At 30.0% G+C, this 26,997-nt stretch overlaps 5 protein-coding genes and 1 pseudogene across 6 annotated transcripts; 3 read left to right on the forward strand and 3 right to left on the reverse strand.

Moving 5' to 3' along the window:
* Window positions 1-2,012: 2,012 nt before the first annotated feature.
* On the forward strand, window positions 2,013-11,637 carry MKS88_001127 (annotated as a pseudogene). The gene is made up of 14 exons: window positions 2,013-3,072; window positions 3,204-3,242; window positions 3,600-6,977; window positions 7,073-7,650; window positions 7,900-8,333; window positions 8,537-8,668; window positions 8,869-8,931; window positions 9,105-9,282; window positions 9,541-9,710; window positions 9,874-9,985; window positions 10,330-10,452; window positions 10,652-10,784; window positions 11,047-11,162; window positions 11,320-11,634. Coding segments are annotated over exons 1-14 (6,831 nt in total).
* A 780-nt stretch (window positions 11,638-12,417) lies between these two features.
* On the forward strand, window positions 12,418-14,658 carry MKS88_001128 (tetratricopeptide repeat protein; the record flags this gene model as incomplete). Its single annotated transcript, XM_067219786.1, has 4 exons — window positions 12,418-12,501; window positions 12,669-12,754; window positions 12,915-13,745; window positions 14,232-14,658. The coding sequence occupies 4 exons, from the start codon at window positions 12,418-12,420 to the stop codon at window positions 14,656-14,658; spliced, it is 1,428 nt and encodes a 475-aa protein (XP_067075057.1).
* A 388-nt stretch (window positions 14,659-15,046) lies between these two features.
* Window positions 15,047-17,328, reverse strand: MKS88_001129 (tetratricopeptide repeat protein; the record flags this gene model as incomplete). The annotated part of the gene is made up of 4 exons (XM_067219787.1): window positions 15,047-15,130; window positions 15,371-15,700; window positions 16,053-16,567; window positions 17,220-17,328. The coding sequence occupies 4 exons, from the start codon at window positions 17,326-17,328 to the stop codon at window positions 15,047-15,049; spliced, it is 1,038 nt and encodes a 345-aa protein (XP_067075058.1).
* A 488-nt stretch (window positions 17,329-17,816) lies between these two features.
* MKS88_001130 (uncharacterized protein) lies at window positions 17,817-19,824 on the forward strand (the record flags this gene model as incomplete). Its single annotated transcript, XM_067219788.1, has 5 exons — window positions 17,817-17,920; window positions 18,686-18,772; window positions 18,907-18,948; window positions 19,205-19,292; window positions 19,537-19,824. 5 exons carry the CDS (start codon window positions 17,817-17,819, stop codon window positions 19,822-19,824), a joined length of 609 nt encoding a protein of 202 aa, XP_067075059.1.
* Window positions 19,825-21,424: 1,600 nt separating this feature from the next.
* MKS88_001131 (protein SIS1) lies at window positions 21,425-23,054 on the reverse strand (the record flags this gene model as incomplete). Its single annotated transcript, XM_067219789.1, has 3 exons — window positions 21,425-21,996; window positions 22,458-22,863; window positions 23,025-23,054. The coding sequence occupies 3 exons, from the start codon at window positions 23,052-23,054 to the stop codon at window positions 21,425-21,427; spliced, it is 1,008 nt and encodes a 335-aa protein (XP_067075060.1).
* A 2,466-nt stretch (window positions 23,055-25,520) lies between these two features.
* MKS88_001132 (uncharacterized protein) lies at window positions 25,521-26,021 on the reverse strand (the record flags this gene model as incomplete). Its single annotated transcript, XM_067219790.1, has 1 exon — window positions 25,521-26,021. One exon carries the CDS (start codon window positions 26,019-26,021, stop codon window positions 25,521-25,523), a length of 501 nt encoding a protein of 166 aa, XP_067075061.1.
* Between the last annotated feature and the right edge of the window lie 976 nt (window positions 26,022-26,997).

Raw genomic sequence — 26,997 nt, forward strand, 5'->3', positions numbered from 1 at the left:
CTAAATCAGCTAAAAATAAAAGATTTTTAAATTTTCCATTATATTATTACATATACAATATTATATATACTTGTTTGTTAAAAGGGAGGCTTAAAATAATAAAAATGTACGAAATGTAAAATAAACAGAATGAATAATGGAATAAAAAATCAAAAAAAAGAAGAAGAAATGTTGATATTACAGATGAGATATATACTACCATAAAATAAACGTTATACATTATATACTTTTGTAAGTTAGAAAAAGATTCAGTACCTTACATGCGAACAATATATGATAAAAAAAAAATATATATATATAGGTTACATGATAAAAAATTGGTTTATACACATAGCTTTTAATATAGGAGAATTAACTTGTAAATTTAAGAAAAAAAAAAACAAAAAAAAAAAAAAAAAGAAAATGAAACCCGTTATTTATTATAAACTGCTTAATAAAACAACACCATATGCTACAAAATAACAAATGCGTCCTTTTTTAAAGCAGTAAAAGTGTGTAAACAAATGTTTAAATAAAAAATGTTAAACATGTAGGAAATGACTTTTTGCTCCACCATGTTTAAGTATGCATACGAGCATTCATACGAATATTCCTACGTCCATACGCACGTATATATATATATATATATATACATGTATATACAATATTCGTTGGAAATGTGGTTATTTCTCACTAAAAAAGTTTAAATCCCCATGTGTTATTTAACATATTCTATAAAAGTGATTAGAAAAAATTACATAGGGGAATAGGTAATGCAAAATAGGGGATATTCAAACCTTTTACAGTATAAAATCAAAAAAGGAAAAACAGTTATTAAACTGGCTTTATGATACAATTGTCACATAGATACGTGCATAGTTAAATATATATGTATGATGTAAATTTATATGATGAAAAAACGGAGGAGGTATCTCTCCTCATGTTAGAAATACAAGGGAAGTGTGCATATAAACACTTGACCCTTATAGCAGTATAGTAGGATAACACATCCTTTCACAGTTATCTCTTCTTATATTGTTGCATCTCATTGAATCTCTCTTTTCTTTTTTTTTTTCAAATAAAATTTTATTAATAATTTCTCCTGACTGAGTCATAATCATTTATTAAAATGCCCCTTAATTATCAAAGAGGAAATAACTTCTTAGGTGTAATGTCTTTTTTTTTTTTTTTTTTTTTTTTTTTCTTATATCTTTTCCATCTCTTATCTCCACGTACATTTTTGTACATTCTCATACATTTTTGTACATTCTCATACATTTTTGTACATTCTCATACATTTTCATACATTCTCATACATTTTCATACATTCTCATACATTTTCATACATTCTCATATATTCTCATATATTCTCATACATTCTCTCATTGCTTAATCATGTCACCTTTTCTGTCTTTTATATTATAAACAATTATCAGCAAGGTGAGAAAAAAAAAAAAATCATAAAAAGGAAAATTAAGCAAAACTAAGTAAAATTAAGTAAAAATAAGTATAAATAAGTAAAATTAAGTGAAACTAAGTAAAAATAAGTAAAAATAAGTAAAAATAAGTAAAAATAAGTGAAACTAAGTAAAAATAAGTAAAAATAAGTAAAACTAAGTAAAACTAAGTAAAATTAAGTAAAAATAAGTAAAAATAAGTAAAAATAAGTAAAAATAAGTAAAACTAAGTAAAAATAAGTAAAACTAAGTAAAAATAAGTGAAACTAAGTAAAAATAAGTAAAAATAAGTAAAACTAAGTAAAAATAAGTAAAACTAAGTAAATGGATTTAAAAAATGAAAAAATTGTGAGAAGGCCCACATATGCAGGTACATGTGAAGCTCGATGCATCCTGTTTTTTTTTCTGCACGTGTAGAGAAAAATTACTGGCAGTGAAACCACATTTGCAGGTGCTACTTCATTCGTTAATTATTTTGATATGGTGAGTTAATTTACTTTTGATCTTATTTGTATTTTCGTGGTCCTATTTAAACCTCATCTTAAGGAGTCTTACGCCTATGTATTTGTAACAACTATGCCATACAATTCAGACGTTTATTTTCAGTTTATTAGTGACCACGTTTTTTGTTTTTTAAAAGATAGTTATATCTGTTTTTTGCACTTACTAAACAATGAAAAAAAGTATTTGTGCATATCATGCAATGATAGCTCTAACGAGGTCAGGAATGAATTTGAAGGGGCGGAACAGATCAATTTGGGTAATGAAACGAAAGGAAAGAAAAATTTAAAGATAAATGTACGTATAAATATAAAAACTAATGTAGGTGAAAAAACGAATAATACATACCATATAAGAAAATTTTTTTGCAATAAAAATAATCATTCCTTAGTTGTCGTTTTATATAAAAACTGTGTTAATTTACTTTGTTACATTATATTTGATGAGACGAACAACTTTAAATCTTTTGAGGTAAAATTCATACATAAAATAAAGGCGTCTATAAAAGACGTAACGATAACACAAGACAGAATTTATGCTTTGGTAAAAAAGGGAAAGGGTGCTAGGAATTATGCGGAAAAGGACATAAACGATGATAATAGTAGTAGGCCGGATCGAGACAAGAGAACTAACAACTCACGCGCCAAGCACTTGGAGCGTAAGGGCAAAAATATAACAGTAAAGGAAGAGAACTCAGATGGAAATAGTGAAAACATAAATAGTGTACATATTATTTATAGTGAAAAAAATACTGTGTGCAGTTATAACAAAAAAAAGACAAAACGTAGTAATATAGAACACTATATCTACATTTTCGAGTTAGTAAATGGGAAAAAGAAATCTTTAAAAAAAATTTTTATTTCAAATATTTCATTATATGTAACAAAAATGATAGTATGTCCATATGAGGAGAACAAAATAATTTTATTGTCAAAGAAAAGTATAGTTTTTATCTTTTTGAAGAATAAATCTGAAAATTTGAAAAATACGAATATAATCAAAGAGCTCATTTTTAATAATCACATCGTTGCAATGACTTGGTTAGATTTTCATATTTTCCTTATATGCTTTTCAAATAATGAAACAATATTTTTTAACTTTTCAACTAATTCGAGACATTTCCTATGCTTGAAATGTTATAACAATTATTCCAAAATAACCTCTCTTTTTTATAAACAAAATTTCCTTTTTATTTCATTTGCTACGAAAGAAATTGTTTGCTTTAGAGTTAATTACAACGCTATCCCCTCTGTACTCTTTAAAAAGGTAAAGCAGCAAATGGTTATCATGACAAAGTGAAGCCATGTGAGGCACCTGCGACTTGTGTACATATATATATATATATATATATATGTATGGGCATTTATGCATGTATGTATATGTATATATGTAGCTTCCAAAAAAAAAAAAAAAAAAAAAAAAAAAAGCTAGCTAGCTAGCTAATTTGTACCATTCATAAAAAAATACATACTTCAATGTGTGTAAACAACACAGAAATGCGCTTTAAAAAAAGCGAAACCGAGTTCTTTAATTTTTTTTTTTTTTTTTTTTTTTTTTGCTGCTTTACCGTAACATCTCGTTAAAAATTATGTGTGGCGACGTCTTTCCTTTTTAGGTAAACTCTATAGAAGAGAACTATTTTAATGTGAAATATTTATTTAGAAAAAAAAAAAAAAAAAAATACCAACAAAAGAGGTGGGGAGTATGGGAGCAGAGGAAGTGATAGCGAGTATGAAAATGATAAGGGGAATAAAAGCGAATTGCAGAAATGTTCTGTACATGTTAAAGAAAGTATTGTAGATAAGGGGAATACATTACAGTTAGGAGAACGCAAACATGGTAAAAAAGAGGGAAAAAAAAATCATCATCATAAGGGAGAAAATATAAAATGTAAAAGCAGAAATCAAAATAACGTTAAAAACCTTTTTGATAGTATTTTGAATGATATTTCAGAATTAGAAAATAAAATAAATATAAAAAACTGCAGTATATTAAATGATACGGAAGAGGAAAATAGAAACGATTTAAAAGAAATGTGGAGCAGAAAAACGGGAAGCTTGCATAATGCATATATAAACGCAAACATATGTGCGCAAACATGTGTTGCTGGAGGGAATAAAAGGAATACAAGGGAAAGAAGCATTATTGAGAAGGGTGAACTCGTTGGAGGAGATGCCATCAACCCCAAGTATTTTAATTTTGCACATTTAAAAAGGAAAAAAAAAAGAAAATTTTTAAACATAAACTATGATAAATACAGTGTGATAGATTTGTTAAATATTATCTCGATTGTAAATTTGGAAAAATATTTAACTACAAAAATTTACAGTATTTACATTTGCATGAATTATTTATGTATTTTATTGAATAACGGTTTGTTATACTATACTAGAAATTTTAATGAAGAAACAGGAAGTTTGCAAGAGATGTCTAACTTTTATTTATGTACTAATATTTCATTACATAAGATTGTGAAGATAAAAATAAACAAAGGAGAAGAAGTGTTCACATTAGACAATGTACATGTATTAAAAAATTATAGTTTTAAAAATAATGAATTAAATATTATAAGTACAAGGGGAAATATAAAAACATTTTCCTTTTTTTACATTTTAGAAAAATGTAAATGTTTATTTTTATCCCTAACTAACGGATCTTTTTATTTTATAAGTCTAAGTAATCATAAAATACTCCTATATGGCCATATAATGACCTACTTAAAAAAAAAATATTCGAAAAAAGGATTCATCGAATATAGTTTCTTTAACAAAGTTAATGAGTATATTTATAATGGTTTCTTTAAAATAAGAAATTTTTTTTTTTTCTTTTATTTAATTTTTTCCGTGTCTCATCAGAAATTGTTTATATACTTTATTCGTAAAATTAACATAAGGAAGTTATTCCAAGGTGTGCGTAGTGTGGGAACGCTCTCCAACAGAGTAGAACAACAGGATCTGCAGCAGCATAAGCAGATACAACAACAACAGCCGGCTCCTCACTTGTTAACCTTCTCCATATACAAAAACGAATATTCTGATTTCCTGTGCGTTCTGTCGTCTGATGAACGGCTGACTGAATTCTACATCTTCTTTATAGAATTAGCTGGAGAGGAAAAGGCGCTAGAGGGGAATAACACCAGCTTAAATAATTTGCGGATATTCTACCTTCCCCTAAGACAGAAGCATGTTGTATATGCAAAGGTAATAGGGAGCTACTTAGTTGTGGTAGATTACTATCTACATATATTTTTTTTTTACTTAAAAAAAGAAATTTTTCATCCTCTCTCGAATGCTCAAAGTGAAGGCATTTCATTACATAGAATAGAAGCCAAGGTTGCCTATGCAATTAAAAGGGAAAGAAGAGCAGGTCGCGATTGGAACAGCAATGTGGTGGGTGATAATAATTACAATAATAATTATTATTATCATAATAACAGGAGTAATCATAATAATAGTAATCATAGTAACAGTAATCATAATAACAGTAATCATACTAATAGTAATCATACTAATAGTAATCATAATAATAGTAATCATAATAATAGTAATCATAATAACAGTAATCATAATAACAGTAATCATAATAACAGTAATCATAATAACAGTAATCATAATAATTATAATGATGATGATATGTATGACGAGCTGGAAAGCTTCTTCCTAAGGAGGCGCAGGGGAAAAAGCGCAAAAAATGCAGATCATTCATATAACGCAAATCATACAAAAAACTCATCTAATTATCACAATTCAGAGCAACAGAATGAAAAAAGGACAAGTGAGACAGGAATGGACGTATTTCGCATAGATCTAGGGGAGGAAACTTTTCATATAAACATACAAAATGAAACATGTAGGTTTATAAATGAAAGAATGGATGAGCAGATAACACACAACATTTGCTCTGTCGACATTATTACAAATGCAAACATTGTAATATCGTTTTCCTTTAACTGTTTTGATTACCCCTTTGAAATGATTCCAAATATTCATATGCAATATCGTCCTTACTTGGGAAGGATTAACTTCTTTTATCAACTGAAAATCAAAAACAAAATGTACTCTTTCTTTTTGAATAAAAAAAAATTTTTTCGCTTCGAGGAGGTTCCCCCACTACCCCGGTATGATCAGCCGACTGGGGTATCATGGAGCAACATCCCGAGTAGAGACTTCCCTGTGGTTCTTATTGCCGATACCACCCCTGATGATGATCTTCCTCCCTCCAGCACTAACGAAACAAATAAACAACTCCATCCAAATGATAGTGCAAGTCCCTTTGAAGCAACATACAAGGATGATATACATTTCACTTTGAACCAACTGAACGAAGATGGTAACCTGCCGCCAAAGGATAATAGTTTTTTTCTAGAACAACCCAATATTGTGTTTTTCAAAATATGCAATTGTTCGCTCCGAAAATATATGCACAGCAAAAGGAGGAATTGCTTTCAGAATGTAATAGAAGTCGAGCACTCGCAGAGGGGGGAAAATAATAAAAAAAGAAAAAAGAAAATAAATAATAAAAATAGGAATGATAATGATAATAATAATGATGATATAACCGAAATGAAGAAGGAGCAAAAAGGGTACGTAGCTAAAAACGAGTGGACATCCGACGGAGCAACGGATGGAACGAAGGATGAAGAAGAACGAGGAAAACACACCGCAGTAACAGCGCTCAGGACGAACTTTTTCTTTGAAAGCGAAAGTATCATTTTTACATTCCTCAACGAAAACTACTATGACTTGTCCTTACGGTGCTGTCTACAAAATTATAGAAATACATATTTTCTGAGCGACTTACACAAAGAATTAAAAGAAGAAAAGGAACAAATGGATCAGCTAAGAAAACAACTAAAAGTCTTAATAAATAAAAATACCAAAAACTCAAGTGCTATAAAATTAGAAAGGGAACTTTTTTTTTTTGATAAAAAATACATTAACGAGTCAGAAATTCTAATTGATGAATATGAAAAAATGAAAAAAAATTTTGAAAAACAAAAAAAAGAAAAAGAAAAAATTATAAAAATGTTAGAAAGGAAATGTAGCATATTAAATGATGTGGACTTTTTGCACAGTTTTAGAAATAATGCATATATCTCAAATTTATATATAAAAAAAAAAAAAAAAAAAAAAAAGAAGAAAAAAAAAAGGCGAAAAAAGAGAAAAATGAGAAAAATGAGAAAAAAGAGAAAAGAGAGAAAAAAGCGAAAAATGAGGAAAAAGACAAAAATGAGGAAAAAGGCAAAAATGAGGAAAAAGACAAAAATGAGGAAAATGATAAAAATGAGGAAAACAAAGATGAGGAAAACAAAGATGAGGAAAACAAAGATGATGAAAACAAAGATGATGAAAACAGAGATGATGAATACCCTTTTGTATATAGGAACAAAATAAAATTTCTAAGATTTTTACAAATAAAAGAAACCTCCTTTTTTCAAAATGTTTCTAAAAATCATAATTTATATTTTTTAAAAATTACAAAAGATTACATAGATCGATATTTAGAAGAATTCTCCTCTGTATTCTTTATGCATTATTATCCTTCCACAAATATTAATTTAAATTTCTTATGTTCCAATTTATTTAGTCAAAATTTTGCTGATAATGAAGTAGACAACTTGCAGTGGAATTACCTTTTGTATTATCCCTACGAACTATTTACTAATTCGAGAAAGAGAATTCACTGCTATGTATTACAAGTTCTCATAGACCAGGTACACTTCATGTGTTTGTGTCTTTCCTCCTTGTCCTCACGCAACGGACAATCCTTGCATGCCCATCGCTTCGTCGATCTAGCGTAACGCTAGGGTGCTACCACGATGATGCGCTTCCACACTGTTATGCTTCCACACAGTTATGCTTCCACACTGTTATGCTTCCACATAGTCATGCTTCCACACTGTTATGCTTCCACATTGCCAGAGTGCTCACCATGCATGATCATGTTTCCCACCTTCTGACAGCAAAAAGTAAAGTTTCACACCAACTTTTTAAGTCTAAAAGAAGAGAAAAAGAATTACATGAAAGAAATTCATTACATTTCAAATAAACTCAAATTGGCATTAGAGGATGTTGAGAAGTACTTAGGCCATTCATACTCTCACCATATTGATACAAATTTGTTTAACAATCATTTTTTAAAAAAAGGAAAAAACGAAATTACTGTAGAAGCTTCAAACATGTTTAATCCTGATGTTTTACTAAAATTACAATTAAATAAATTAAAGATGCAAAATAAAAAAGGGTATTTGTTTACTCCAAGAAAGGTGGAAGAGGAGGAGGAGGAGGGGGACGAGGACGAGGACGAGTATGGGACGGATGCTACTAATTCAGAAAGGAGAAAACAAAACCATGCAATTTTTAGTTTACACATGAGGGAAGAGAAGTCCACAGGGGGGTTACATATATGCATTAGCATATACATGCTTATGTGTGTGCGTGTGCGTGTGCGTGTGCGTGTATACATAAGTACCCTTTTTCGCATTACGTTGTTCCTCATATGGTATTCACCGCACCGCCTAAGGCGTTACGCGGTAATACGTTAAACTACATTATTATGTTACGTTATGATATATATATTTTTTTTCTTTTGTTCTTTAGTGTACTTGCAAGTGAGAGGGAAGACTGCAAAACTATCATGATCCGAGACAATCCAGATGATGAACATTTAGAAATTTACGAGAAGAAAAAAAGCGACATTAAAAATAAAATTACGGACATCCGGAATTATATGTTAGTTTTTTTTTTTTTTTTTTTTTTTTTTTTTGCATGAACGGTTCATGTTAATTTGTTCTTCAAAGTCGTCTGTCTGTTTCATCTTCCTTTTTCAGATCTCTGTGTTTTGACTCTTTTTTTTTTTTTTTTTTTTTTTTTTCATTCTCAATTTTATGATTTTACTTATCTCGTTTCTTCTTTTCACTTTTTTATCTCAGTTATCAGATAAAAGAACAGTGCGATGAATTCAACGAAAAGTTGAAGATGCTACAAAAGAAGAAGTAATGAGAACGAGAAAAAAAAAAAAATAATAAGTGCCAAATAGACGAACAGATGAGATATTGACAAGAAGAGATCTTCTTGTTCTTCTCATCGAAACAACCTACGTGCACTTCCCTCCTTTGCTACTATTCTAATATGTGCTGTACAATTTTTTTTTTTTTTGGCTGGCCAGATATAACATCCACAAGCTAATAACACTGCACGAGTTCTACTGTGTGTCTATTTATGCTATTTTAAAAAACGAAGAGAATAAAACAGAAATTATTAAAAGGATTGAAGACAAACAAACTAAAGTAGACAATTACTTAAAGGAGCTTACACTTTTGATGAGAAGCCTAGATCAGATGGAGGTACGAGAGTTCACCAAGCTTTGAAAGGGGTGTGTTGTACTTATCCCTGCCCATATGAACGATTCAACTATACTTGCAAAAAATGCGTAACATACGTAATAGTGTGCTGTCGATTAAGTGGAATGGAAGTTTACCCTCACAGAAAGGAGTTCCGCTATTAATCGCATCTGTGTTCCTTACATGTTAAAGCATTTTTCTTTCTCTCAGGTTTACAAGGAATCGTTGCAAGATAAGAAAAACTATCTGATAGAGGTATAGAAGAAAAAAGAAAAAAAAAAAAAAAAAAGGGAGATAGATAGAGGTGGAGATAAAGATGGAGATAAAGATGGAGATAAAGATGGAGATAAAGATGGAGATAAAGATGGAGATAAAGATGGAGATAAAGATAGAGATAAAGATGGAGATAAAGAGAGAGATAAAGATAGAGAGTGAGCTACGTGAAAAAGGAGGTAGCTTCTTTGGGAGTTGGATCCTCATTCGTAGCACATGCATATATTGTGTTTTACTTTTCCATTTTTTTACTTATTTACATTTATATATTTTTACTTTTTCTTTTTTTTTCTATTTGATCCCTCGCAATTAGAAATACAGGGATAACCTAAAAATGAACGAATTTTTGGCGGAAAAAAAAAAAAATTTTGAAAAGCAGTTTCTGCACGAGTGCATGAACTTCGATGTCCTTGTAGAGCAAAAACAGGAAAACGTACGATAAAAAGAGGCAGCAGCTTTCGGAATTAAAAGAAAAAAATAAAATAGACAAGCGAATAGGCCGCTAAACGAATAGGCCGCTAAACGAATAGGCCGCTAAACGAATAGGCCGCTAAACGAATAGGCCGCTAAACGAATAGGCCGCTAAACGAATAGGCCGCTAAACGAATAGGCCGCTAAACGAATAGGCCGCTAAACGAATAGGCCGCTAAACGAATAGGCCGCTAAACGGATAGGCCGCTAAACGGATAGGCCACTAAACGAATTGATTACTAAACGAATAGGCCGCTAAACGAATGAATGGACATATGAGTTAATAAATGATTTCTTTTTTTATAGGTCATTGGGTTCGACTTTGACTCGAGAAAGAATATTTTCCTAAAAAAAAAAGTTATCCAGAAACATATCTTAGATATCAATCAAATAATACTTGAAAACTTCGAATTGCAAAAAAATATCACGGTAATATTTAGCACACGCTTTTAACTGTTTTTTGTTGAACTGTTCTTATTTTTTTCACATGCCATGCTGGAAGAAGCCTATGTTTGCACATATCTACTCATATGTGTTAATCTCTTTTCATCTTAGCAAACATTGACTCATATATATGTAACCTCCCCTCATGTTTGCTTCTCCTTTATACCCATTTTCCACTTTTTAGAAAATAAGGGAGGAAATTTACAAGAACAAAATAAAAAATAGCTACTACAATTTCTTGCTCATGGACATTGACGAAGGACTTAACGACGTAAAGTATTTGAAGCACAACTATGAATTTTTATTCTGCGATATAAGTAATGCATACAATAAAGTGCATAGTTTATTTATGTTCATTTATGTGTATGTACTTTGTACATATATTTTTGTTCGAAATGGGGATTATAAATGGGAAGAGGAAGAACAGAATTTGTATCCCGCTTTTTTTTTCTTTTTTTTTTTTTTCACATCGTCATATAGGTTTTGAAGTTCTGCATATTTGCGGCTTCTAACCTTTGCATATCCATTTTGCACATCCGTTATGTGCCTTCATACACCGCCATTGTTACTCCCACTCAGACAACGTTATAAGCTCACTAGAGAAGAAAAAGAAAAATAGGGAAATGATCGCCCAAATAGCTGAGCAGAAACTCCGGGAGCATATAAACAGTGTGCAATCAAAGATATGCACAATTGTAAGGGGCCAAAATACACTCCTTCATATGCTTGTTTTTTTGCCCGTGATTCTTTAATTTTGTTCGTTCATTATACGCATCGAATCTTCCATAATATACCCTAATCCTTGCTTTTTCCTCTCTTCCTCTTCTTCCTCTTTTTCTTAATTTTTTTTAGAAATCGGAAAATACCGCACTTGAGAAGAACTTGCAAAGCCTAGCAAAGGAAATATATGCAATAAAAGGGGGCGATAACATCCTTTCACAAGCAGGTGAACCACTCAATTTTGTAAACCCATGTATCGAGGGGAAAGATGTACAGGATAGAAATCCCATGATTGACACAGATGAACAAAACGAATTTCCCAAAACGACAAAAACAGAAGTTGATGACAGAAATAGTAATAATTGTACTGTGCAGAGTGAAGAAAAAAAAAAATTATGCACGAAAGATATCTATGAAAAAAGTGCTAAGCTGAAGAGAAAATATAAATAGGGGCTTTGCACTCACCCTTTCGATTTTATTTTGCACACATGTTCGTACGTCCTGTTCGTACGTCCTGTTCGTGCGTCCTGTTCGTGCGTCCTATTCGTGTGCTTTATATGTACATTTTATTTATATATATTTTTCTTTCTGATTCTTATACGGGGAGTAGTTCTTATGTTCCTTCACAGAATTACACAGTTTGCGTGTTTATATACACACATACATATTCATTTGTTCATTCGTTCGTTTGTGTGTACCTTTTTTTTGTTCCCTGCATGCATCTACTGAACTATTTACATATATAAGAACATAATGGATGTTATACAAATTTCACCCCCCTCCCCCATCCTACGAAAAAATGCTGAACCCCCCTCACGTCATTACTTTTTTTAAAATTTGACATATCCAGCATATATAAAACGCAAATTATCAAATTAAAAATATATGCTTCACCCTTTATACTTCAAACGTCGAAATGTAAAATTTAAGTTTAAGTTTAAGTTTAAGTTTAAATTTTTTTTTTTTTTTTTTTTTTTTTTTTTTTTTGCAATGGCACCAACACATTCAAACTACTGTGTACTTGTAGAATCATATTTTATATACTTCTTTTTTCTGCTCCTTTTTATAATTGTTCGGCGAAATACTGCTGATTTTTTAACTTTACAAATTGACTCATAGTGAGGCACTATCACTTTGTCATACTGCTTATTACTACGTTATACTGCCTATTACTACGTTATATTCTTTTTTTTGTTTTATTCCACTGCTTCGCTTCATCCTACTTTTATGATGAAAAATGATATCGACACTCTGCTCAAAGCTGAGGAGGAGAAAGAGCAAGGAAATGCTTTATTTAAAAAGGGTGAATATGAGGTATTCAAAAAAAATGATTTTGTTATGTATTTTCTTTTATATAGTTTTTACTTATCTGTTCATGTAATATACCTTTATGTATGCATCTTTACTTGTGTACACTTGCCTCATTTTTGCATTTTGTAAAAAAATTTTATTTTTATTTATTTTTTTTTTTTTTTTTATAGCTCTCTATTTTTCACTATACGAGGAGCATAAACTACTCACCGGAGTCGTCTATCCTGTATACCAACAGATCATTGGCATACTTTAAGTAACACTTAAACATAACGGCATGAACATAGAGATATAAACATTAGGGTATTGTATGCTGGTGGGAAGGGCAAAGTAAAAACGTGGCAAACATAACAAACGGTCTGTATTTATCTTTTTTTTCCTTTTTCCTTTTTCCTTTTTTCTTTTTTTTATCAAAGAATAGGTCGTTATGATAAGAGCTTAGAAGATGCACTGAAGGCAAGAAAATTGGATGAAGACAACCTGAAGAGTTACTACAGGATATGTGAAGCATATAACGCCTTGAACGATGTGGATAATTACAAGAAGTATTTGCATATGTATAATGAGAAAAGGATTATGAAGGGGATGAACGCCAAAAGAATAGACACAAACGCAGAAGCAAAGGCACATGCGCAGGATAACATGCAGCAAACACACAACAGCAAGAAACATTACCGTATGTACGTTGAACAAAGCAATCTACCCGATATAACAAGTGCAAAAAAGGAGGTAGATACAAATTCTAACAAAACAAAAGAGAAAGATATCAAGGTAAGCAAGGAACTGATGGACCTGTGCTCTAAAAATGAAAAAGAAAAATTCTTGTTTTTTAATAATAACAATGAAATAAAAGAGAAGGAAAAAAATATATTATTTGAAAAAGAGAAATATAAAAACAATTTCTTAATTGAAGAAGTATATGATTTTAAAGAGAAGGAGCAAAATTACAATGTTCTGAACAATCAGATGAAGAACAACAAAAAGGATATGACTCAAGATAAATTTCGTGTACATTATAATGATATATGTAATGATATAAAACTTTTTTTTATTCATTTTAAAGATTTATTTATGTCCAATAGTTTTTATCTACCTGTCTTTATTCAAAAGGAGCTCAAAAAAACTAAAATTAATTTTACTAACTCCAGCATGAGTTTTTTAAAATATAGAGCAGATACTCTCTTTTCCGAAAAGAAGTTCTACTCAGCTGTGGAGTTGTACAACGAGATAGCCAGACGATGCGAAAGGTAAAAAGGAAAATAACAACGCGAAAAAAAGAGAAAACGAGAAAGCAAGAGAGAGAGAGAGAGAGGGAGAGAAAAAAAAAAAAAAACATGCAAAACAAAACAAATTATTCCGCATGACTCAAGAACCGCTAGTGGTTTCCCACTGATAGCAGCCTCATGTACTTTAAATAAAACGTATAAAACGTCCTCATATAAATAAATGGACACCTATGGATATGCATGTTGCTGCAACTTCATGTTCACATAGATGCACTTTTCCCCGTGTAAAACTATTATATGCCCCATGCTTCAATATATTCGATATACCAACCCCCCCCCGATAGCACTTTACACATATAAATATAAATATATATATATATATATATATACAGACTTACTCATATGTACATCATTGTACACATACACTTATGTACATGCATATATATACCTACGCATATGTGCATGTATAAACATGTGCATATTTTCGCATGTGCTTCTCTTTTGTAGTGAGAAAAATGTTTATTACTGCACCGTCCTAAGCAACAGAAGCGCGTGCTTCATCGAAATGAAAAAAGTCGTAAGTGCACTCTGTGATATAAGCAGATCGCTATATTTGCTTTATGACTTTTTTGAAAAACATAAAGAAAACATAAATAACATAAAAAAAGAATTATCATCATTTGAAGAAGGGGAAATAGAGGCACTGTTTTGCTCAACAGATATAGATGCTTATAAAGACTCCAAGAACATTTATTTGCAGGCACATAAATTATTAATTAAGCTATTATATAGATATATAAAGTTCGTTCACCTACACAGAAAAAGATTTAGACTTCCATCCCTATCCCAAGTAAGCATAAAGGTGCGAAGGAACCGCGCCTCATTCGGTTGTGTATACAGTCACACGAACATGCATGAATTAGAACATGCGTAAATGAGAACACGTATGAATGAGAACACGTATGAATGAGAACACGTATGAATGAGAACACGTATGAATGAGAACACGTATGAATGAGAACACGTATGAATGAGAACACGTATGAATGAGAACACGTATGAATGAGAACACGTATGAATGAGAACACGTATGAATGAGAACACGTATGAATGAGAACACGTATGAATGAGAACATGTATGAATGAGAACATGTATAAATATACATACGTACATATTCTAACTTGCGCGAATATATGAACACATGAACACACATCCACTCAATTCTAACTCTATGTAGATAGATGCACTGATCAAAATGAAAGGAGCGTGTTACATAGACCTTAGGGAGCTAGAACGGTTGAAGAATTCTTTTTATTCAAAACTATAATTTATTCTTCTTTTTATAAACTTCCTTTGCATACACTTCAAGGCACTTGTAGTCCGTGTTGCGTAGCCAGCTGTGTTTCTAGAAAGGGTAAATTGAATACGATCGCATGAATACACACAAATGTATACACACGTATACATACGTATACCTATATATATATATATATATATATATATATATATATATATATATATATACGAGAACACATGTAGTAAACACGTTCACATTACACATGATACATATCCCCATTTGCTATTTCGATTGTTGCGTCGACTGCTTCCTCGAGTGCTCACTTGTTAATTACTTTGCACGTCTTACCAGAGCCTCTTCATCGTTGAATCTTTCGTTCGGATCTTTTTTTAAAAATTTTTTTAAAAAGTTTATATCGTCATTCGATAAATAGTCCATGCAACGATTTGACTTATTTTTTGTAATTTCAGTTAGGAAGTAATTCCTCTGAACATGGTATTTTATTTCACCTTTTCCTATATCGTGGAATAGCTCGTTTAGCGAATTGTTATGAGTATATGGAAGGACACGATAAAATAAAGCAAATATACAAATGCCCAGGCTCCATATATCCGTCTTCTCACCGGAGTAACTAGTCAGGCTTGTAAAAAATTCTGGTGGCATGAATTCGTACGTTCCCTTAAAAAAAAAAAAAAAAAAAAAAAAAGTATTACACCAGTATTGGCATATTACACCAGTATTGGCATATTACACCAGTATTGGCATATTACACCAGTATTGGCATATTACACCAGTATGGGCGTATTACACCAGTATTGGCATATTACACCGTATTACAGCACATTATAATGCACCTCATTGTTCTTAACTGAACCGCTTCATATAAGACCCATTTATTATAATAGAAGACGCAAAAAAAAAAATAAAAAATAAAATAATATAAATTTGGTAAAAGCTATTCTGCATGTCCCAGTATCACTCATATATAAATACTTAAAATTTACAAGATTATATCTGTGCATTCTTTTACCTTAGTGCCTTTGATCATGTTATTAGTCATATATTCCGATTCCCCGAAATCCTCCAATTTAACTAAACCATTTTTACTCATTAATATATTTGATGGCTTAACATCCCTATGACATATATTTTTTTGTTTATGTATGTAAAAGAATGATTTTAATATACTTTTTACGATGCATTTTATAACAGATAAAGGAATAAAACTTGACTCATTTTTATCTAAAACAAAAAAAAATTGTTCATATTTTAATATGCTCTCATTTTCCATATATTTATTTACAATATATACTTCGTCATAATTCGTTAATATTTCATCGCATGTTAAACAATATTCATTTTTTATGTCCATTAAAATTTGCAGTTCCTTTTTTAAGTCATCGTATTTTGATTTTATAACGATCTTATTATTACTCTTGCTAAATTCAAACTCCCTTTTGTTTTCTAAACATTTTTTATCATATTTTTTCAGTGCATATAGCTCCTTATTATCCTTTTCGCAAAGTATTACTTTGCTGAACTTGCCTAAAAGGAGGTGTAAAACGATGGGCAGTACGTATAGAAGTACGTATAGCAGTACGTATAGAAGTACGTACAGCAGTACATAGGACAGTACGTATAGCAGTACGTACAGCAGTACGTATAGCAGTACGTATAGCAGTACGTATAGCAGTACGTATAGCAGTACGTATAGCAGTACGTATAGCAGTACGTATAGCAGTACGTATAGCAGTACGTGTAGTAGTGTTACTTCTTTTCACATATTAGCGTTTGTTACAAGTAACAATTTAAAGCGTGTGGCTACAGCTTACGCAATATGTGTATATGCTATTATCTTACTAACATTTTTAAGTGCATACGCAAAGTGTTTTGCTCGATGTGCTTTACATGATGCGCCTTACTCGCAGTGCATTGCCATGACAAACATGTACACATCGTTTTCGAGCTCAAATTGGCACATAAAGATTTTTCTTTTTTTCTTTTTATCGTACTTTCGATTTTTCCTTTTTTTCTTTTTATCGTACTTTCGATTTTTCCTTTTTTTCTTTTTACCGTACTTTCGATTTTTCTTTTTTTCTTTTTATCGTACTTTCGATTTTTCCCTTTTTTTTTTTCTCTATTTCCCTCTTTTTTTTTTTTTTTTTCCTGCCCTTTTCGCTTTAATATTAAAACCTACCCTCGCTTATCGTTTTCACAATCCTGTAGCAATTTACATATTTTTCCTTTTCCTTTACGTGCTTGTTAAGGTAAACAATATTTGAATACCCACGTAGAATTTCCTTCATGCCTATGTGAAATATACTATTAATTTTTAATACAACTTTAAGCACCGTTGATCGTTTATCACTGAGCGATGAGCACCGAGCGCATGTGTATGTGCGTAACTTTGCTTACGCGCATGCCGTCGACGCCTAAGTATGAGTATGTAAGGGTATATACGCTTATGTAAGCATATGTAAGGGTATATACGCTTATGTAAGCCTATGTAAGCCTATGTAAGCCTATGTAATCGTATGTAATCGTATGTAATCGTATGTAATCGTATGTAAGCCTATGTAAACATATGTAAACATATGTAATCGTATGTAAGCCTATGTAAACATATGTAATCGTATGTAATCGTATGTAAGCGTATGTAATTGTATGCATTCATATATATGTGTATATATGTGCGAGTAAACGCGTGTGGAGTAAATATCCAAAATCAAATTTTTTGACTTGTTGTTGTGGCATTTTCTTCCCATATACGTTTTTCCCATTTCTTGTGTGTATTATGGCTGTGCCGAAAAAAAGGAGAAGTCTTAGCAAGTGCAGAAAAAGAAGGAATACAATTTTTTTTGATAAATTAGTAGGAAACTGGCTAAAAAGGAGAGAATGGTAAGACTTACATTCATATATTTTATTTTATTTTTTTATTTAATTTTTTTTTTTCCTCAAACCGAACGTAGCATATGTATGTACATTAACATAGTAGGTGTGTGAGAGCACGTAGAAAGAATAACATTTCATATTTATATATACATGTATAAATATATACAAATGTATGTGGAAAAAAAAAAAAAAAAAAAAAAAAAAAAGAGAAAATGGGCGAAGTTACCTTCGTTTGATTGTTCCCTTTTCCTCTTTTTTTCCTTCCGCCCTTGTTCTTTTTTTTTTTGTTCTTACAATGAGTGAACATTTCCAAGTACATATACATATAAGGAGCATATTAATTGTGTTGCTTGTGATACCTGTGTGCAATATATTTAATGAGGTATATTTTATGCAAAGGTTACAAGCGTAAAAATTTGTGTGTATAACAGGTGCACAAGGGAACAGCATATATGCGTATACATATCGTAGCTTTTATGACCTGTGTAATGTTATAAGAGTTCCTTTAAAAGGATGGTTTTACGCTGTTTTGTTTTATTATATTGTGCTGCATTATACTGTGCTATATTATATCGTGCTGCATTATACTGTGCTATATTATATCGTGCTGCATTATACTGTGCTATATTATATCGTGCTGCATTATACTGTGCTATATTATATCGTGCTGCATTATACTGTGCTATATTATATCGTGCTGCATTATACTGTGCTTCATTATATTTATTATTTTTTTTTTTTTCTGCCTTACGCTTTTCCTTAACCCGTTAGGTTTTTCCGGAATTCGTATCAGAAAGAAATTTTACCTTCTGAGCAGGAGCCGCATATATTTAAATTCCCTGGTTTCTGGCCGAACAAGTAAAAAATTATAATAACATACGTATAGGCAAAAAAGGAAAAAAAGAAAAAAAAAAAAAGAAAAAAAAAGGGGAAAAAAAAATAGCAATGCTACTGTTTGTACAATTGAATACTTTGTTTTCCCCTTCTTTCAGATTTGTTCATCAGATATCGTCAAAAATTAAAAAAATTGTCAAGTAGGGAAAGAAGACGAAAAATGTTAAGGTGTAATCATGGCATAAACGAACATTCCAGACCCCGAATTAAAAAAAAAAAAAAAGAATAAAGAAAATTGGAATATCAAGTTCTTTTTTGATTTACTTTTTAATTTTTAATTTTTACTCTTTACTTTTTCCACTTTTCTTCTCTCCTTTTGCTTTCCTTTTTTTTTGCTTCACTTGAATAATATTCTATTAGTCTCTATATAATATCGCTATCTCCAAACATGAACAGTCGCAACATGAACAGACTTGCAAATTTTTTTTATAAAAATCAGAGGAGGTTTTTAGGAAACACAGTCAGGGGACCCTTACCAACAAATGTTATTATTAAAAAAAAAAAAAAAAAAAAAAAAAAAAAAAAAAAAAAAAAAAAAAATAAAAAAAATTATTCAGTGTATCGATAACTTAGAAGAATTATATCAAAATTTCATGCTAGTTACGAAGTACGATGAACAGTCTTTTTTGGGTTGTCACTTTTTTCCTGCATACGTCATGTAAATGTATTCCCGCGTAACAGCTCTTTTTTTTTTTTTTTTTTTTTTTTTTCTCCGCACCCCCATATAGGTGAGGAAGAACCTCGAATACGCCATGGACTACTTTCACAAAAAAGCGTACACGTATCATGACTTCAAACAGCAGTGTGAATCTCTACGATTTTTTGTTTACTTTGGTTTAGTTGGTTTGCTATCACTTGATCTTTTAGTAAATCCATTAAAATCGTCCTACTGGGATCAGTTTTTACCAATGAACATGTTCAGAAAATTATGTCGCTTTTTTTCAAACAAAGAAGATAATATTTTTAGACACAACGGAAGTTCTTCGTACGAGGAGTATATAAAGCTGATCAGTTAATTTGCAAGTGTTTATAATATTATTTTGCTCTATTTTACTTTTGTATATTATATTTTTATTTCTTATGTTTTTCTTTATTTCGTTTTGCTTCATTTCATTTTGGTTTACTTTGTTTTTCCTTATTATATTTTGACTTATTTTATTATATTTTGATTTATTTTATTATATTTTGATTTATTTTATTATATTTTGACTTATTTTATTATATTTTGATTTATTTTATTATATTTTGATTTATTTTATTATATTTTGATTTATTTTATTATATTTTGATTTATTTTATTATATTTTGATTTATTTTATTATATTTTGATTTATTTTATTATATTTTGATTTATTTTATTATATTTTGATTTATTTTTTTTTTTTTATGAAACTATATTGTTAACTTTTAAAAAATTTGGAAAGTCAAATAAGGTAAAAAAATTGTGTACGTTAATGAGTGAAACGGGATATACATAATAGGAGGAGAAATGAATAAATGAAATGATGCGGTGGAATGAAATAAGTAAAGTAATAGAAAAGACGTGGAGCTAAAAAAAAGTAAAAAGGAAACAAGAACACAAAGAGAGCTTGTAAAATTGTGGAAATGGAAACTTACCTTTTTTGTGGTCATCATTTTTATACTTACAACATAAACAAACACATATGCATATGTATAAACCTGTACGTACATATATATATATATATATTACACATACATATATATATGCATACATATATGCATACTTATACATACACACTTGTGTGCGATTTTTTTTTTTTTTTTTTCCACGTTATGATAAACATAACAGATAAAAAGCCATGCATAAAAAAATGTTTAAAACTTACAGAATTTAAAATTTCGATATGCAAAAGGATAAAAAAAAAAAAAAAAAAAAAAAGGCCTTTAATTATCAGTGCACATATATAACATGTCACAACAGAGTGCAATATAGCATCATATCATGTAATATATCCTTTTTTTCTACACATGAAAAATTGCAAAAATGATATACCCCCGTAACTGCTTCGTACAGTGTAATACTACTTCATATACTTGAATACTTTTACTTGAGGTTAACTTATTCTAACATTCAACTATGTACAGTGTATATATATATATATATATATACATACATATACATACATATACATACACATATACATACATTTACTTATAATTATATGTACATATACATACACATATACATACATTTACTTGTAATTATATGTACATACAACATACAAATAAACGTCTGAAAAAGACTGTTTCTTCACTCCGTTACTTGTTGACGAGTGTTTAGAATTTATAAATGTTGCACATCGGGTGCAAGTTTTCAAATTAAATATATCCAATCTCGATCTACGTACCTCCAACACGTCCACTCTCCTCCGGCGTTAACTCTATAATATATCTTTTTTACAACTCAAATTCAATTCAGCTTTGTCCAGAAACCTGACCCAACCTGGAAATCTCTCCTTGTGCAACATATGCACGCAACAGTCCTACTGTCCCTATATATATATTTATATTTATATAATTATATTTACATATGTACATACATGTATGTACATATATAGTCACTCAAATTTTTTTTTTTTTTTTTTTTTTTTTTTGTTAAAAGGTGTCAGCTAGCGTTTCCCTAATTATTCTTTTCTTTTCGCTAGTTAAACTTTTTGGAAATACAATATCAAATTCTACAATTAAATCGCCTCTTACACTTGGATTCTTTGAAGAAGGCATACCTTCCTTTGATACAATTTTTCTAGTCTTCGGTGTAACAATATCATCTACCCTAACATTTATATCTCTATTGTCTAACGATTTTACAATGAACTGAAATCCTGTTAAAGCTTTATCTAGCGGAACAGGACATTTATAAATTAAATGATTCGAATCTCTTAAAAATCGATCATGTGTTTTTGTTTTAACATTAAATACAAGATCACCTGGTTGTGACATAGGTGAAACTTGATCTCCTTCACCATAAAATGTTATCTTAGTACCATCTTTCCATCCTGCTTTTACATCAATTGTAACGTAGTTATCATCTTCATAGCTCTTTGTACCCATAAATCTTTTTCTTGTTATTTTTAATTTTTTTTTACATCCATTATATAACTCTTCTAACGTGAGGGATAGCGGCACTTCATACGTTGCGGGTTTGTTGTAGTTGTTCGAGTTTATATCTATAATGGGGAGAGGATATTTCATATGAATACATACATGTGGGCCAATGCAAACAGATGCAAGTAATTACTGCCACATATGAACAAATACAACAACGTGCAATATTTATATGCTTTCACTTCTTAACAAACGAAGATGGAAAAACAAAGCTCGGTTGACGCAATACTCAAATTTAACCGTCTTCCTTAACTTTGTCTTACATACTACACGGGCACGTACAGCACAACAGCATGTATACGTACATGTACATAAGCATATATACAAATATATGTGTGTGTACGTATATGATTGTGTACGTATATGATTGTGTACGTATATGATTGTGTACGTATATGATTGTGTACGTATATGATTGTGTACGTATATGAGTGTGTACGTATATGATTGTGTACGTATATGAGTGTGTACATATATATGTGTATATGCGTGTATGAACGTATGCTCGCATGCTCGCTCTAACTTGTGGTGGTGTTAGGTCTTGCCTTCCTCGAAGTCATATTGACAAAAGTAGTAAAAGGGGAAAAATCTTCATCAAAGGCTGAAGTAAATGAAAAATTACTATCAGAACCAAAAATTCTACTGAACAATTCAGACGGATCAACTCCGCTATAAACATAAGTATTTCCTCCTGTAGGTATAGAACCCTTTAATCCCTCTTCACCATATGTATCATAAATTTTTCTTTTTTCCTCATCGGATAAAACATCATATGCCTCAGCTATATTTTTAAATTTTTCTTCGGCTTCTTTTTTTGATTTCACATCTTTATGTTTATCTGGATGCCACATCATGGCCATCTTTCGGTACGCTTTCTTTAGGTCATTTGTTGTACAGTCTTTGCTAACTCCCAAAATGGAATAGTAATCCTAGGAGGAAGGAATGGAAACGTCGGCAACGGTGAGCATGTGATTGGGTTTTGCATACATTCACGCATGCACAGATATATATATATATATATATATGTGTATGTGTATGTACAGATATATTTGTATATACAAGCCCATGTGTACACATACGCTCATTTAACGCATTCATTTTTTGCTAAGCTGCTTCTCATTGCTGCGCCTTAGCGGCATTATGCTCTTTTCGTTCATCCCCTCACTACACTATGCAGACTCAAAATATAAGTAGCGTTCCTTTGTAGAAACGAATTTTATATATATTTTTTTTTTTTCCTTCTTTTTTGCTACTCCTCAGTTATGAGCATACATATCCAGGATATACATGCTTATAAGCGTACATACAAAAACATATATATAAGCACATACTGAAGCACGTACAAAAGAACACTCTTATGACTCGCTCACCTTTCCCATTTTCTATTTACATACAAAAGGCATAACATATACACGCATATACGTATATATATATATATGTAGAATAATTTAAAATTTTACAAAATTTTAATAAACCTTTTAAGGGACAAAAAAATATAAATTAAAATAAAATAAAAAAAACATATAATAAAACAAAATAAAGCAAAATAAAGCAAAATAAAGCAAAATCAAACAAAATCAAACAAAATATAATTAAACAGAATATAATTTAATTAAACAGAATATAATTTAATTAAACAAAATATAATATAAGAAAACAAGATAACATAAAATTAAGGGCCCATTTAAAAGGTAAAAGTTTTACGACAAAGTGTTTTTCAATTTTTTTTTTTTTTTTTTTTTTTTTGGAAAATATAAAATTGAGCTGTAAAATGAAATATTAATTTACCGTAAATTCTAAAAAAGAAAAAAAAATAAAATATTATGTAAAAAAGCATGTTAATAATTCCTATTATGTTATAACTTAAAAAATAGTTGGTAGATGATATACTCCCATACGTTGGTCGTACAAAGGCATGTACATATACAAGTGTATTTATATGTATGTATATATAAATGTACATATAAGTATAAATATATTATAGCACATGTATAAATATATATATATATAATTGCGGGTTTTAATATGTCCATCGGTATGCTATTTAGGTGCGCGTTAGAGAAGCACAAATTGAAAACTTCTACTGTACTTCACGTGGTATCTCATCAATTCACTACACTTTATATTATTCTATCTTATCTTATTTTTACTATTTTTAATTTATTTTTTTTTTTTTTTATGCTTTTTATATATGTCGGATGTATAAATGTACATATATATATATATATATATATATATATATATATATATATATATATATATATATATGTATGTATTTACTTATGCATACGAATAAAAAAAATTAAAGCCCCTCTCTTGTTTCTTTGTTTCATTACAAAGCATGAAAAGCGTGTGTTTTCTAGTAATGCTCTACTGTAAGCACCAACATGTTGTTCTTCGATGGTCCATTTTTCATATACTTTCAGTAAGTATGTGTTGCATATGTGTGTATATGTACGTACTAATTGACGGTATATCCTTAGTAATTTCTTCAATATATATGCCCCGCATACGCCGCCTAGTGTTATTATGATGTAGAAGAATTGTGAATTAAGGACGTGTTTCATATATACATGCTCTTACATACATATGTACAATACATATATTTTTATATTTTATGTGTATGCTGCCCCACCTTTCTTAGTAGAATGTTATTACAAACAGTATATAACTGGAAGGTGAGTCCTACTTTTTTTTCTTTTTTTTTTTTTTTTATTTTTACTTGTAGGAACATAACATAGATACCTTCATTTCATTCGTAATAGCTATCATGTTATGAAAAGATGAAAGAACACTATTGCACTAAGTAAAATTTTTTTTTTTTTTTTTTTTTTTTTTTTTTTTTTGTTTATTTACGTACACATATGTATTTATTCACTTAAGTGAAAGAAAACAAATTCAAGCAAAGCACACTCCACTGAACAATATTTGTTTTCCAAAAATTGAAAGGAAGGAAGAATTGATTTTTTTTTTTTTTTATTAACACAAAGTTTGTTCAGAAAAAGACAAAAAAAATAAAATAAAATAAAATAAAATAAAATAAAATATGAAAGTGAGGAGGTAGTAATAAATAGCAAAATTTAATGAAGAAAAAGGAGTGAAGTTGCTTCTCGTAACTGACACATGTAGTATATATGTATAAACGTAAAATATACGTTTTTACTACTTACGTTTATAATTTATACATATATGTATATATTAACATGTACATACGAATTATGGTACCTTTTAAAAAGGTCAAATTTAAAACAAATAAAAGTTATCATTTATTAATTTTTTTTTTTTTTTTTAAATGTAATATATGTAGATAGTTATTTAAAATAAAGCAAAATTTTCTACGTCAGCATGTAGATTGGTGGTTTGTCCCCTTTTTTCTACTTTTTAAGAAATAAAAAAAAAAAAAAAGGAAGCCATTAAAGCTGTAGTTGTATATATATATATATATATATATATATATATATAGGTACATGTATATGCTCATATGTATATATGGCTCATATGTACATGTATATGAACATATACACGTGCTTACATGTAAGCGTACTTGCTCATAAGGCGCGTACGTCTGGCCGAAAAATCCATCTTGCTACGGAATTAGGCGAACAATAGAGTCGTCCACAATCGTTTCGTACTTATCGGAGGAGTGAAAAACGCATTCTCTTTGAACATTTTTAAATAAGTCCATAATATTTTTACTTTTAATATATTCGTCATAGGAGTCTTTGTTTCTCCATAACCTTAACTGAAGATAACTTAATGGTGAGTTATCCCAATTTATTGCTTTAAACAGTTTTGTGTACTCATACCCTTTATTCTTAAAGGAATGAATATTTAATTTGTTATAGTTTGCCTCAAAATTTCTTATATTTTTATTGTCAACTATGTACTCATCAACATATATTAGATCCCCATATATACCCTTACCCTTTTTCTTTTTTATATATTCAATTTTTCCATATACATATCCACAAAAACACCCAACAAATAACCACACAAAATTTCGATGACCTATACTTGACGTCCTATACCAATAGGAAAACTTACCTGCCTTCTGTTTTAAAATATTAAGGTAATCCCCCAAAATCATTTTCTTGCTTCGTTCCGTTCAACGAGTCCTTACGTAGTTCATACATCCAACAGCACGTAGGGGGAATTTCGTACGTGCCAATTTTGAAAGGACCTCTTTCGAAGGTAGTTCCTTCACAGTAGTACTCTATTTCCTCATACGCGCTTCCCCTTCAACAGTGTGAGAAAACAATACTCAATTTCTTACTTAAACGAAAAAAAATGCTCCATGGAATACACATATATATATATATATATATATATATAAACTCTATAAAATTTTTAAAAATGTAGAAGTTTTTCGGAAAATTATGAATATATTATAAACAAATATATTTGGGTATTACCCATACATATAGTATCAACACCCCAACGGTGTTTTCAAAAAATTATTAAGTTTATAATACATTTGTCATATTACAATTTTTATTTTATTTTATTTTTATTTTGGTATACTCTCTTTATTGCTTATTTTTGTATATAAAATATTTACTTATTTTGAATGAAGAGTGTTTTGAGGCTTAACACTTGTAAGCATAACACTTTACCATTTTTCGCTTTACCCTTTTATGCTCTTATAAATTGTAAACGCATAGTTTAACACTCTTTTTCCCAATAAGGTATTACATACTTTGAAAGAAATAGAAAAGTCTCGAATTACCTTGCTTGGTCAGTATAAATAGCCATTTTGAATTTTTTTTTTTTATTTTTTTTTTTTTCATATTTTATTTTTTATTCTTCTTAATTTTTGTTATACTTTTTTTACCGTTTTCCCATTTTGGCTTTCAAATTTAAAAGTTATATAACGCAGCAAAAGGGAAATAAAAAAATTAAAATAGGTTAAAAGGAGGGCAAAAGTTAAAATGGGTTAAACGTTGAAGTATGCTGGACGCTAAAGCATGATGAACATTAAAATGTGCTAAAAGGAGCAAAAGCAGTACACGACAGTTTGCGCGTCGCACCTGTGCACTTGTATTAATTTGCCCATCATTTTTTTT

The sequence above is a fragment of the Plasmodium brasilianum genome, chromosome 4 (genome assembly GCF_023973825.1).
Source record: "Plasmodium brasilianum strain Bolivian I chromosome 4, whole genome shotgun sequence".
Lineage (NCBI taxonomy): Eukaryota > Apicomplexa > Aconoidasida > Haemosporida > Plasmodiidae > Plasmodium > Plasmodium brasilianum.